This window comes from Juglans microcarpa x Juglans regia, chromosome 6D (assembly GCF_004785595.1).
Source record: "Juglans microcarpa x Juglans regia isolate MS1-56 chromosome 6D, Jm3101_v1.0, whole genome shotgun sequence".
Taxonomy (NCBI): domain Eukaryota; kingdom Viridiplantae; phylum Streptophyta; class Magnoliopsida; order Fagales; family Juglandaceae; genus Juglans; species Juglans microcarpa x Juglans regia.
Window position 1 is genome coordinate 34,103,435 of NC_054604.1, and position 14,607 is coordinate 34,118,041.

A 14,607-nucleotide genomic window follows, 5' to 3' on the forward strand; every position below is an offset into this window, starting at 1 on the left:
ATAAAATCATTAAATTTTAAATATTAGATGAGTCCAATACAGTACACTTAATCGGAGGGGGAGGATGGCGACAGTAGAGAAGGAGGGGAAGGCCGCATCGCATGCATTGCAGAGGCAGCACCCAGTTCACAGTGCTCAGAGGCGGCCGAGAGAAGCGGAAGAATGATGACGAGGCCACCCAATCACGCCAGTTAAGCAAAAAATCCCTTTTTTTTTGGGGGGGAATCCGGTACAGTCTGGTGCACCCTGGGCTAGGAAGAAGTAAGAACAACAGACCAGCAGTGTGGGGTTGTAGAACGACAAATGTATGTAGGGGGCACGTGTTGGTCACGTGGAGGTGGGATAAAAAAGGCCAGATAATGTGAATGTGACGTGGCAACACGCAAGGCCAAAATGTGTGTATATATGTATTATTATAATATTATTATTATTGAAGAGTGTGGACCACCGATTGTTCCATAAAATGAATACTAAGCTAAAAAACAACCGACACCGCAAGAAAAAATCATAAAAGAATCCATAGTTTTTATATCTTTATCCTCTAAAATATTTATTTTCTATATATATATATATATATATGTGTGTGTGTGTGTTTCATGTCCCAAGCTAGTCCGAGTCCAAGATCAATGTGTGCTCCTTAATTGGGGCAAATGGTTTCTAATTGATTGAGCCTAATTTCTTCTATATTTTTTTTAAAAGAATAATTGTTAGAATGAGATATTAAATATCATGGGATAAATTCTATTTTTAATGGAATCAATGAGTTAATTATGTATTTCATTTTTTTTTATATAAGAAAATTATGCAACCGAAACTCAGATAACCAGCTGGATCGGGTTAAGAAAAAATGGGACCCGAATGAAGATGCCTACTTACACACCTTAAAATTATAAATATAATTTCTTATTTATATTTATTAAATTGCTTGTTGTTAACTTATTTGTGCAAAAATAATTACAAATTGTCACGTTACTAGAATGAGATAAGTACTATAAATTATGGTATTATTTATAATCAAGACAAGCAAAAACGTGTACATGATCGTGTAAATGTAAATAATATAACATGCAAGAACACAGGCCAGTATGGAAGCATGGTTTCCTAATATGACGGCTCGATCACATCACATGCATATTATTTGCGTGAAAATCTCTTTGGTTTCTTTGCATTTGTACAGGCAATTAAAGTTTGATACTTTTATATACGATTGTTCTTTGTAATGTCAACATTTGAGTTATTTTTTTATATGTTTTTGGATCATTTTGGCAATTAATGCAAGTGAATTTGTCAATGCCTTGGATTAGACGCCTTGACATAAATGTGTGTAGCCTTTAATAGTACTATTTTTCTAATCGGCCACCACGCACCTATACTTGCAACTACTATAATAGTGTTAATTAAATTGGACCAACGCTACATATAATCATGAATTGTAGTATTTATTTATTTTTAAATAAGTAAATATATTATTTATATAAAAGAAGAAAAATGTTAACTGAATCCATAAAAGTAATCGATTGAGTTTTTAATTTTTAATTTTTTTATTTAATAATTAAGGAAGTAAATATTAGTGAATTGATTTTTATTTTTTATTTTTTAAATATTTAAAATTATATAAAAATTATTTAAAAAAAAGGAAAAAAAGTACATTTGCTCATCTGTACACTTTCTTTGGTTAAATATCGATCCCAGTAGCACTGTCTCAAAAAAAATTAATTTTTTAATAATAAATTTTATTATTTTTAAAAAAAAAATGTATGAGACTTGCATAATCCATAATGATTGTATCTAAAATTGCTATAATTAATTTGACCCATACATTACTATTATTAATTTTGTGCATTTATGATTTTAAATTAGCTATCAGAATTAGGTGATTTTACTGCAATTTATGACACTTGTCATCTTTATAGGTATGGGACAGTTAGCCATGAAATGGTTCCGGTTCCGGAGTTAAATTGTTAATTAGTAGGCTAGATTTATGATATTTATAAGTCAGTGTGTAAATATATTGGTTTTATCTTTAAATTACTTCGATTGATATAGTATTTCTCATATTTCTATATAAAAAATATTATTTTATATATTAAACAAATAAATACTCCCGAAAAAGCCCCTCCTGTTATTCTATGATCTATTTGTTCTCTTGAAATAGTAGAAAAAAACATATAAGGTAATATATGATGCTGCTTTATTGATTTGAAAAATGATCTATACAATTTTAGAGTATGCAAATCATGCACACTTCAATTAAAAAAATAAAAAAAATATGAGACTCACATAAAAAAAAATTAAATTTCCTCATAATGAATTCAGTCTTCTTAGACTTACATTTCCTAGAGAGAAATGATTTGTACACGTCTCAAATAGACAAGCTTCATACAAGCTATTGTAAAAAAGTAGACCCCATAAAAAAAAGTGTAAAAAAAAATTTTCTTTATTAGTAGGACCCACTTTTTTTTACAAAAGACTTGTATGAGACTTGTCTATTTGAGATTTGTATCTATCATTACTATTTTCTATAACTACTATATCTAACATTACTATCTGTTATCATAATAATATTGTTAGAAGTAGGAGTGATAATATGAGTTAACCTGTTAAGATACGATTCATTAACGAGTCAACCCGCTCAACCCGTTAAATTTTTTTACTCAAAATTACAATTATATTATTTTTAATCTAAAAACAAAAATACCCTAACCATATTTCGTATTTCTTAACTTTCTCTCTTAGTTCTCAGTTGAGTTAGTTATCATGAGTCATGACTGCCTCCCATACTTCATTTAAATTGTAATTTTGGTGTTTTTATTGTTTTGATTGTAATTTTAAACTTATATAGTTCGTTTTATATTTTTTTAGAGATATTATGATTTTAAATTTTATGTGAAATTATGTCAATCGATCAAATAGATTATTTGGATCAATTCAACCCATTTACATAAACGGATTGAAACAGGTCAAAACGGATCGTGTTGTATCGATATATTTTTAATTAATTCATAACGGACCGTATCGTGTCAACCAGTTATTTTAATGTGTCGTGTTAGAATTTGAAAATCTAATCCGTTAAGCTTAACGGTTCATGTTCGAGTTAACTCATATCGTATAATATATACGACTTAATACGATACGAACACGACTTATTCACACAATTTATCATACCTCAATATGGGTAGAAGAATTGAATTACCAACGTCTGTAGTCAGGATGGTTTAAACAAAAAAAAGAAAAAAACAAAGGAAAAACAAAAAACAATGAGAGGTCAGAACTCATGGTTTATGAAAAATTCAACATTGTTTGGTAGTGGAAATGCATGCAGTTCTTCATCATTTTATTCTGGCCTAATCTGACCTCAAAAGTCAAGGCCATGCATGCTTTTCTTGGTCCGTTTCAAACTGTCCAAATTAGTTAATCCAACCCTTAATTCTTGGATAATCTGCTGCCCTTTTTAGTGACCAACTATTCTGTGTAAGTTAACCCTACGAAGCCTTAGAATCTCCATTATTCTCAATCAAATCATTTGGTATAAAAAAATATGCCATTTCAATCCGGGATACATTTGAATATTGAATTGAATTAAGTTAAATTGAATTGAATTGAGATATTAAAATATTATTTTTTAATATTATTATTATTTTAAGATTTAAAAAAATTAAATTATTTATTATATTTTATGTTAAAATTTTAAAAAATTATAATAATAAATTAAGATAAATTAAAATAAATTAAAATAAATTGAGATGGATTTAGAATGGATTTGAGATCCAAACGTATCAAACTCACAACCGAAATAAAAAAAAAAATTGTAAGCATCTTTAACTTTTGACCAGTCACCTAAACTGATTTCGATTTCTAAAGCATATATATATATATATATATATATATATATATATATATAGTAGTGAAATGAAAATCTCCTCCAAGAGTTCTCTTTTATCTTTTCTCGAGGAAAAATAAAACACTGTTTGGAATTATGATTCCTTGCAGTCTTTAGTTCTGAGATCGGTCCACAATATTTATCCTCTGATCCAGAATTACTAATAATAGAAAAAATAGTAATATCCTGCCTCTTAGGCGTATTTTGTTTTTAATAAAATGAGATTAAAATTTAAAGATAAATAAAATATTTTTATAAAATATTTTTTTAATATTATTTTTATTTTAATATTTAAAAAATTAAATTATTTATTTTATTTTATATAAAAATTTTAAAAAATTATAATAATTAAAAGAAATGAATAATTTTATAAAAGTAAACGAGTCCTTCGTTAATTATGATTTATTTTCTGCCTCATGGTGCGCTGTAGTTCAAGGGAAGGAAGGTCGAGGAATCAAATCCCTGGATTTGGATACACAAATCTTATATCTGATTTCATCTTATTATTATAATTTTTTTAAATTTTCATATAAAAATATATTAAATAATTTAATTTTTTTAAATTTAAAAATAGAAATAATACTAAAAGAATTATATATAATAATATTTTATTTAACTACTATTCAAAACATCTCTTCTCGTTTAATCCGAACTGCTATCCACTTGTTAAAAGCATGTTCTTTTTTATCTGGGTACACGCGTATTTTACCTTTCCAAGCTGCTTCTCTTTTTATAAAGAAGATAACGAAAAGGTAATCAAGTTATCACTGCAAATGGTGTGGGTGCATGGTTGGATGGATGAAATGATCAAGCAAATCCATCGGTAGAAAGGAAGAAGGCAATGTCAATTCCCTGCATGCTTGATTTACACTTGATCACAAACATGCATGTTTATTCAAATATATTCTCGAAAATTAAGCCCTTGTAAAACGCCTGTAAAGAGTAATCTTGCCTACAGATCAAAGACGACCGAGGACCTTAGAAATATGATATAAAATAATATGTCCACCTACGATAGATATTTCGCAATTTCCAAGGGTCTGACCTGCCATGTGAGAGTGATGATGAGGAAGTGCGCTGCTTAGAATGTCTCGGACTTCCGAACCTCGAGTGTTAAGAGTATAGTTGCATATATGTATATTTCCTAAGGAGTTTTATTGCAGACCCTATAATCATGGGGGTCAGAACATGCATGTTCATCACATGAGAGAGAGAGAGAGAGAGAGAGAGAGAGAGAGAGTAATGTCTTACAATTAAAGGGAAGGAGCGATTCCTCATGGTTTCTGGCTATTAAATTTGTCCTAGTGCGTGGATATAGTCAGTCAAAAGCTTATTTATCCATATTTTTCTGTACCTTACTTTCATTGGTCATTTTTGTTTTTTCATTCTTATTGTCAAAATGCAGATCCAACCCCAGAAAGTTTTACCTTGTGTTACAAATTTTGGGTGATTCTTACAGAAACTGTCTGTGCAGAGCCAAAAAGGAGGTCACCGCAGCTATTGTGGCAGTTGTGCCTCTCTCTCTCTCTCTCTCTCTCTCTAAAATGTTTGTGGATAAGGGACTTTGTCCTAGAGCTGCAAGGGCACGTGATGGTCATGTGGTAATGGAAGAGAAACCATGATTTATTTTGGGGGAGGGACTTTAGCAGTGTGGATTTGGAATCCTTTTAATTCTACACCTTTTATATCTATCTAATCGGCATCTCCATTTCTTGACAATGTTTTATTTTTGAGAATTTCTATCTCACGGGATGAGATAGAGTTCTAATATCATACATGCAGTGAAAATACAAACTGTTTAGGAGGGTCTGTACAAGGAAACTATTATCATGTAAACAATGCAACAAATAAGGAGAAACACGAGTATATTTACAGCTGGAATTTCCTAAAATACTCTCATCTCCTGTCCTTATCTCACAGGACCTGCTTCTCTTATCCACCTTTTATTGAAATTAGGCCTATCCTTATGCTGTTCTGCAAGTTCTGTAATTTCTCCATGGCCCATTTGGTTGCCAACACCAATATTTTGATCTTATTCTTCTTTCAATTATACTGCAGCCAAAGTTTATTGAGCAAAATGTTGCACTTTCTGTGCTACTGCATGCAAAGCTGCAGGCCAGTTCCTATCTTATCCACCTCATATTCAGTAGGGGAGAGTGCCTGTATGGGTTTGAATGTTTTCATCTTGTGCTTTTCTATTGTTTCTGCATATGCAACTGCACCAATGAAACAAGAATTAGGAACCATAGAAATCTGATTAGATCATCCAAAATTTCAAGTAGCAATGGCTTTTATTGCCTAGTGTGTGCTGCAGAAAACCTCCCTCTGGGATGATAATTTTTGGGGAAATTATCATTTGCAGAGCTGTTTACTGTTTTCACAATAATTGGGCCATCTCAATCATTATTCACCAGGAACATCCAACAGTGGAGCCAAGAATAATTGGCGACTTTAAAAAGCACTCCAAAGGCAAAAAAGAGAGGAAGGTACTGAAATTATGTAAGACCAATAACACCTCCAATTTTGCTGTCGCACAGACCATGGAAACCACTAATATCACTAAAGTTATAAATACAAGAACATGTCAATTTCCACGAAAACTAAATCCATGTGAAAGAGATAATGCTAGAGTACTAGAAACTAGAATGTCTACATGTGATGATCCTCAAATTGTAAGAGTACATTGATTGAAATACCAGACACAGTAATCATAGTGTCAGACAGCAGACCCGCTTGAAGGGTTAGTTTATAGATTGGTGTAGAAAGCAAGACACCAAACATTTAGGTTTTAATGCCTCATCACACGCACCACACACAAGCAAAGGAGGGCATCAATCCAACAACAACAAAAAAAAAAAAATCATTATATATGGTTATAAATTATCTGAGTTATCATTGTAAGAATATTGATAGTTGGTAAACCAAAAAAAATATCATATGCAGAACATATGAATATGCCAGAATGGTACATTAAACCAAGGGCACCTTGGATTCCTGCTCTAACAGCCAAAGGATTGAGGAGTTCCTCTCATGCATCGGCTGCTGTTATTTTGTCCTGAACTTATACGTTTCAGTCACCGTCTTTGTCATTTTTATTATTATTATTATTATTATTATCTCTATACAGATCCCTTCTGAGAAAGTTTTGCTGACTTTGAATTAAAAATTGATTCTGTCTAAGCAAGAGATCAGTGAAAAAAAGCATGTCAGGGCACTGCTATTGTCAAACCTTTGTTACAAGGAATAAGACAGAATTTACATCTGTTAAGATAATCAAGGATATCGTAAGAGTCTTTAGTCATTGAGAGGGGAGAAAAAAGAGGAGCTCCAAAGGCATGTGATGCCCATTAAAGTTATTGGGAGGTGAAACAATGATATTGGATACTTTTTGTAGTTTAAAGTGTGAACAAATTTAGAAAGCCTCTCTCTCTCTCTCTCTCTCTCTCTCAGTCTGCAGATGAAGCTTGAAATGGCTCAAAGTTGTAACTTTTTTTCAGACACTTTATTAAGACGGAGACGGGTAAGATCAGTGGTTCTTTTACAACCACGTCTTTGCTTCATTGGCTCCCATATATGGGCCATAACCTGCCCCTGCTTGTTTTAAAATAGAAACATCCTTCACCTTGCTCCCGGAATTCTATAGCCAGACTGCATTTATTGCTTTCTGTACACATTAAAAACTCAAAGGCAAGAACTTAGCAAAGAAAATGTAATTTCCATAACAATAAAATCATGAAAAATCATGTGAACCTACTCTGCTAAAGCTAATTAAAGTAGTTCCCACTAATAGAAAGTTTAAAATGGCTCTAATCAATTAAAAAAGCCTACATTTTTTTGCTGGCAAGTCCTTTCTCAGAAATATACAGTACTTGAAAGAGGCTACATCTGCATTTATGTCTATCAACAAACCTGGTGGCTCTGAAGGCAGTCAAAATATATATGTAAGGCATCCGATGACTGTTTTTCTAGTACTCATGATCTTAAGTCGTTTTCATGATCCAGTTTGTTTCTCAAAAACTGAACCCTCCAGTCCTCATGTTAATGGTTCTCTTGGATTTGGGTTCATAATCCGAAAGAGTTTAACCTTAAAGAACAGACTTTGCCCCAAATACATACATGAAAATCTTTATAGGACCAGAATGGGGTTTAGGCCAAAATTTACCCAAGTTGTACTCCATAACCCAACATTTTACACCGGCAAGAATGTTTCATGTTCCCCAATGATTGGTTGGAAAAGTATTAGATGGGCCCTGCCTGATTACTTTTTGTTGGGCAAATCAAAGGGCCTATCATTAAAAAGGCCCTATTGTCCCCTTTCTTCCCTTGAGCAGCACTCTTTTCCTCAACTACTACTACTACTGCTCCATGAATGATTTAGGAATAACTAGAATATCATAACCTCATTTGGAGAAGAAAGTTGAAAACTTCACTTCAACTACACTCTTCTCAAACACGCAAATATAATTAGTCATGGATGATTAGATTTTGATTCCAGGGACGTAGGTCCAATCCTTTTAAACTGTGACAACTCTTTCTAATAAATTTTCATCATGGCGTGCGACTTTGTCCGAGATTTCTAGCTTGGCCATCAAACAGTTCCAAGAATTTTCATGCTGATCCATCAGTTTCCAACTCTTCCATTTACATGTCTGTTTCAGAAGACGCCAACAACTCTTCAACAGATCTTTTGCAATGCATGAGATGGAATTTTTTTCCCTTCCCATTAAAAACATCCAATGATGATTCAATAAAACAACAATTTTTGTACTAAAAAGGAAAAAAAAATCTGATAATGCATTTCCTTGTTTTAAAATGCATCGTGTATGAAGGGACCATGAGATGGGGGGGGGGGGGGGAGCAACGCAGACATGAATCTTAATAAAAAAAAAGCACGTCTTTTCTTGTGTTCATCAGGGAATCCAAAGCATGTCAACCACACGCATTTAACATAGCAAGGATCACTAGCAAGCATGTCAACCACATGCATTGACATATCAGGATAGTATGCATGGCACTCATGGACTGTCAGAATATGGGCACCCATTCCATTATGTAATTCAAAATGGATAGAGACAAGGCCTGGCTCACATTCACAATCACATAGGGCTTTACGATAGGAAAAGGAGACCTAACTTCTTCTTTTTTCTCTTTTGCTTTTTCTGTCTCTTAACTTCTGACGTCCTATTTGAAGATGTAGTTTGATTTAAATGTCCTAATTTTATGTTCAGCCCGGAACCCAGCAAGGTCCTATGGGCTTAACCTAGCATCACTATGAGTAGTGGGGTTCATCTACCTAGGCCTGGCAAATATCTTGGTATTTGCATGTCATTATTAAATATATATATATTTATATTTATATAAAAATTATGGACCATCAAATCATGAATCTGAATTGTCAATTGAGATTACAGAACCATATATTAAGATGAGGCTAATCCAAAAATGATTTACACAACCTTACCTGGTTCACTGCTAATAGTATGTTCAGATGTTCTTAAGAATATAGATAATATGAATCACAGCAAAACAACACATTGAAACAATATCATTGAAGCATAAAACTGCTGCACGTCTATGTTCAAGAATCAACACCACCACACATACATACACACAATTTATAAAGTCGCATTGCTGATACACCATTATATCTTCCAGTCTGTAAGGGAAAGCGAATTTGACATAATTGATGAGAGCTGCAGAAAATTTAAAAGAATAATATTTGATTAAAGAAATGAGAGTTTATATGTGTTAACACATCTCTAATGACTACCTCTCTTCCTCCACTCTATAAACTTGATCCTCAAGGAAGAGAGTCTAAAGCAGTATAGTACCATATTCTATTTTCTTTTATCATCTAGTAAGGGTAGATTACAAAAACAAAATGAGGGAGGAAATTAAAAAAACAAAAACAAAAAAAAAAAAATACAAAAAGGTGGAAAGAATAACATCTAGTGGTGGCAGGAACTTATAGGAGAGCAATTCTTCAATGTACCATCTCAATTGATTGGCTTTTAGTGGGAAAAAAAATAAATTCAAGCACGAATGCTACTCATCGGATGCCATAGTTGGGCTATTTGAGCAGCTCTCCTTTTGATGAAGTTCTAGTAGTTTCTTTTCCGGATTACAGAGCCCTGCGGGAAGAGCGATGTTATGAAATATATATTTTCCTCCCACAGTAAACATACCCTGATCAATTAAGCAATAACCAAGCACTATTGGATAATTTTATCCTATTATTTGTCATAGATTTCATAATGTTTGCTGCAGCATGTGATATATGAAATTGTATAGTCCTGTGACACGTGTACTTGGGCTGTGCCTACTTATATCAATAAAATCCTTGTTTTACTAATAAAAAAAGCATGTGAATATATGAACAAAATATTGATTTTACAGCATAGACTCGTATATGTGTCATTAATTTATCAAACAAAAGGTTGCCCAAATTTTCCAGCCATTCTTTGCAATGACTCTTGCTGTTGTTATTATTACTACATTTTTTTTTTAATGGCATGGAACCTCACAGAGGCAAGGCCCTTCGAACACATTCTTGGAAGTAACCAGATACACGATCCCACCTGCCAGATCTGTGTATTCTTAGTGTGAAATTGAACCTAGGATGTCTGAGTCTATGGCTGATCCCAATCCCGTCTTTTGATCACTGGACTATATTATTACTACTACCTGCAGTTACTTCTATTGTTTAATTATTTGGGCATGAAGAAACACCAACCTGAACACTTGGGAATATCCCAGACAGCAATAGACTTTTCCGTACACTCTGGTTCACACAGTGCTTGATTGTTCTCATGATTGACATTCATTGCAAGCATCCATGCACCAATTGTAACATCCTCATTGCTGAACATCCTAAAACTGTAACGTTGAACAAGATGGGATCCGTTGCATAAAAGATGAAGATTCTGAAATTGGAAAAAGAAAAAAAAAACAATACACTTTCCACCCTCCTACCAACATCCGTTTGGGATGCAATTTGTAGAGCACCTGTTAGTTGGAGGGTGAAAAGTGTATTTTCCCCAAGGAAATGAAATGAAAAGAAAGCATGGCAACAACATCAGCAGAGGAAAAAACTTACCTATTGTTTCTAAGAGCAACCAAACTTGCAACAACATCAGCAGAAAGAGCATATATTGGGCCATAAGCATGAAGAAAGTACTCCTTTCCAAGCAAATGGGATAGTGGCTCGTACCTGCATTAGTTTAACTGATTTGATCACATCCTTAATTATCCAAAAGATAAAGAAAAAAGGAAAGGTTCTAATAGATGCAGCATAAAATGTTTAGATAGAAAGATGTAAAATATGAATTATTGACTATTTGGCCTCTGCAATTTAGCTCATAGCATTTCACAGATAGACTGGTACAAACTTAGCAGAGCAAAGTCATAGATTGGCATAATTAAGCTAATATCGTAAGAATGTTTCAACCCTTTTCTTAAACAGAGCAGCATAATCTAGTTGCTATTGCGGCCGATCTCTCTCTCTCTCTCTCTCATGTGTGCATGTTGGGGAGTGGGGTGGGGGGTTTTCCATAACACAACAACAAGATATTAGCAAACGAAAGCAAAAGGAATTAACAATCACCCAGACAAAATTAAATCTTGGACCTCAAATGAAGAAAAAAGGACTAACCATTTTAGTTTAGGGTCAGTGAAAACAGGGCCCTTTTTCATGCACCCGATGTAAGTCTGAGAATGAGTGCGCTCTTTTGCCAAGAGCAGTGAGAGGCGATCTGAAAGTTAATGGGACGTGATTAAAGGAATGAAGAAGAAAATCATGTAAAGTAAATACCAGAATATATATATATATATATATATATATATATATTTTGAGAAAAGCCTTGCCAAGTTTGTCACCTGGCCTCAAATATATGTCATCATCCGCTTTAACATAAAATTCAGAATCAAAAAGTGCATATGCAGCTTTAAAGAAAGCTAACCTGCAATGAAACAAAGAAGAGTTTGACTTCACAGTAACAAACTAAAACTGTGGAAGAGATGTATTATTGTTTGCACTAACGTTTTGTATGGGAGCTTACTATACTCCTCTTCAATATCCAATTGCAAGAAATCATCATATTCTGCTACCTCCTTCTTGAGTTCTAGCATTTTCGATTTATCATTGGTTCTACCAATGACAAACCTGAAAGCCAAACCAGTTGCTTCTTCCAAGCTGCAAGCCATATTCCAATCCCATGAATAGAACAATACATGAATAACGTTATTAATGCCTGAAGCAGATGACAGGTATTAAGTACTTAACTGTAATTTCCAAGCTAATTTATATTCAGTCTACAAGAGCTAATAATCAAAATCAATAAGTAGGGGGAGAAAAGGCAGCATGTTTGAATGTAAGCCCAAGCTTTGGAATAACAAATATTTCTAGTTAAAAAAGAAATGACCGCTGCGTTCCTTTTAAAAATCATAGTCTACATAGATTTCTCTTTTGACGCTTAACTTTCTCCATTACTTATCACTGGCTTATCAGTCCAGATTCTCAATTTAAGCCCCACTTCAGAATGATGTGACCATTCTTTTCTACATGGAACTCACTCCTTTAAACTACCACTACTCCAAAATATGCTCCTAACTGGGCCAGCGGGAGCTTTACAATCTGCTAAAGTGCCCATTGACTTGGCTCACTGTAAGTAAAATATAATGGATCATTGTGAACATCAAACAATTACAGCTACACTACGTGTTGCTTGCTCCAAAATGCTGCTTCTGGAAAGTTTATTTCGATTAATAGATTAAAAAATGGTTTCTAAACTCACCGAAAGATAAAATACACCAACTTTTTTTGCTCCTTTCCAATAACACTAAAAAAATTTAAACTTTACCTCATAGTACCACATACGAAATGGTCCATTCATTCATTCCAATTGTTATTGGTTTCTTCATGCTTTGCTGCCCAACCATTTATCCATCATTTCCTCATAAAGCGGGTCTAAATTTTCATTATTTTGATTACAGAGATCTAGAAAATATCTGTTTTATTACAAAGCGTGTCACAGAAAAAGTTCATAGTAATAATATTTTGAAGTTGAAATAATCAGTGGAATACTAGCTGGAATAACAGCATCTGGGTAACAATCAATAAGGCAGAGTTCCCCTACATATGTACGTACGTGCATGTATTGATGTTTACATATATTTAAATTGAGGAAAGTATCAACGAATAGAGTGAAAAAAAAAAAGAGATCGATACCGTTGAAGCCCTTGGTGATCGGACGGCATCCAAGTCTGACGTAAGGACCGCCTCCGGCCCACGGATCCGAACCCTGTCTGAATGCCCACGAACCCCATAACCCTATGTCTCTTCGGATCCCCACCACTGGAGGCCCCTCCAAAGCCGTTCCCATTCCCATCGCCTCCGACTCGCTCCCAAACCACTCGGACAGATCTCGGCTCGGCGTTTGAGCATTTGTACGAAACGCGACTCGAGCTGAGGATAGCGGCGAAACCAAATACGAACCCAGAGATTCCGATCAGTAGGCAGGAGGCGAGGATAAGGACCGTAGATCTGCGCGGCGAAGGCGATTGGCGATGCTGAGCGTGGAGGAATTTAGGCGAAGAAGGCATGCTGGTAAAACAATAAAAATGAGCAACAACCCTAGACTATGAGAGGCCTAGGGTTCTGGAGTTCGTACGGAAATATTGATATGGAGATCTAGTTTCATGGCAAAGCAATTCAAAAACCCATCGGTCATCAGCGAGTGACAGCGTCTGTACGATCGGAGAAGAGGGCTCGGTGTCGTACTTCAGTTAGTGACAGTTACACTATAATGGGTATGGACCCGGATCTTCCTCGCCCGTATTGTTTTCGGATTGGGTCCGTATTCGAGTTTATCTCTAAATTAAATTCGCTTTTTAATAACAACACAAACTTCATTTAGCTAATGTATCATTAGAGTGAGTTGACATTTTAGAGAGTTTTTTTTTTTTTTTATTTAGCCTGCGTTTGGTTGTAAGATTCAACTGAACTCAGTTTAATTTTAAACTGAATCTAACATCTAAACACCTAATTCTCAAATTACTAAACTCATCTCAACTCAAAACTCCTACACGTGAAACCCACGACCTTTTTTTAACTTAACACATTTTTATACATGAGACCCACAACTCTTTTCAACTTCTAATAAAAAGTATTAAATTCATCTTAACATCCAAACACACTTTAAACTCAGTTTAGATGGATTCAACATAACTCCCTCTATTACTCAAGTCACTATTACTCATAAAGAACTGAATTCAATTAAACTCAACATCTAAATACAGCTTTAAAAGAGTTCAATTGCTCTAAACCTGATTATTGTTGTGCACCTTCTCCTTTTATCTTAGTTTTGATTTTATCTCTATTTATTTAAAATTGTCTAATATCCAAGACCCAAAAAAAAAAAAAAAAAAAAAAAGAGGATCTTCTAATATTAGTAGATTGTTAGATGGAATTTTTTGTCTAGTTTGGGTAGCGAGGTATTTTCTATTTAATTTTTTGTCTAATATATTTAGAATATCTCACTACTATTTATTATTTTATTAATATTTTTCACATACTTTTCACTACTATTCAATATTCTATCATTAATTTTTTATTATTTTTTCACTACTATTCACAAAATACTTTAGAATACCCCACTATCCAAATACAACTTCTTCTTTTTTTTTTTTTCTTCTTTTTTTAATTTTTAATTTTATTTTTAAATTCACCA

At 33.7% G+C, this 14,607-nt stretch overlaps 1 protein-coding gene across 2 annotated transcripts; it reads right to left on the reverse strand.

Moving 5' to 3' along the window:
- Nucleotides 1-9,774: 9,774 nt before the first annotated feature.
- LOC121235651 (probable beta-1,3-galactosyltransferase 14) lies at nt 9,775-13,738 on the reverse strand. 2 transcript variants are annotated; one of them, XM_041132005.1, is made up of 7 exons: nt 13,107-13,733; nt 11,919-12,071; nt 11,756-11,838; nt 11,532-11,631; nt 10,977-11,090; nt 10,614-10,756; nt 9,775-10,011 (listed from the first exon to the last, which is right to left on the reverse strand). In XM_041132005.1, the coding sequence occupies exons 1-7, from the start codon at nt 13,478-13,480 to the stop codon at nt 9,926-9,928; spliced, it is 1,053 nt and encodes a 350-aa protein (XP_040987939.1). In that variant the 5' UTR covers nt 13,481-13,733; the 3' UTR covers nt 9,775-9,925. The 2 variants fall into 2 exon arrangements, with proteins under 2 accessions (XP_040987939.1, XP_040987940.1); XM_041132006.1 differs by lacking the exons at nt 9,775-10,011; nt 10,614-10,756 and adding an exon at nt 10,763-10,885 and having other exon boundaries at nt 13,107-13,738.
- Nucleotides 13,739-14,607: the final 869 nt, after the last annotated feature.

What these genes read in the sequence shown, in the direction of transcription:
- LOC121235651 (XM_041132005.1), bottom strand. Translation starts at nt 13,480, where the DNA reads ATGCCTTCTTCGCCTAAATTCCTCCACGCTCAGCATCGCCAATCGCCT. An exon ending in TGACATATATTTGAGGCCAG is followed by an intron (nt 11,632 to 11,755) that starts GTGACAAACTTG and finishes ATTAACTTTCAG; the next exon opens with ATCGCCTCTCACTGCTCTTG. An exon ending in ACTGACCCTAAACTAAAATG is followed by an intron (nt 11,091 to 11,531) that starts GTTAGTCCTTTT and finishes AAACTAATGCAG; the next exon opens with GTACGAGCCACTATCCCATT.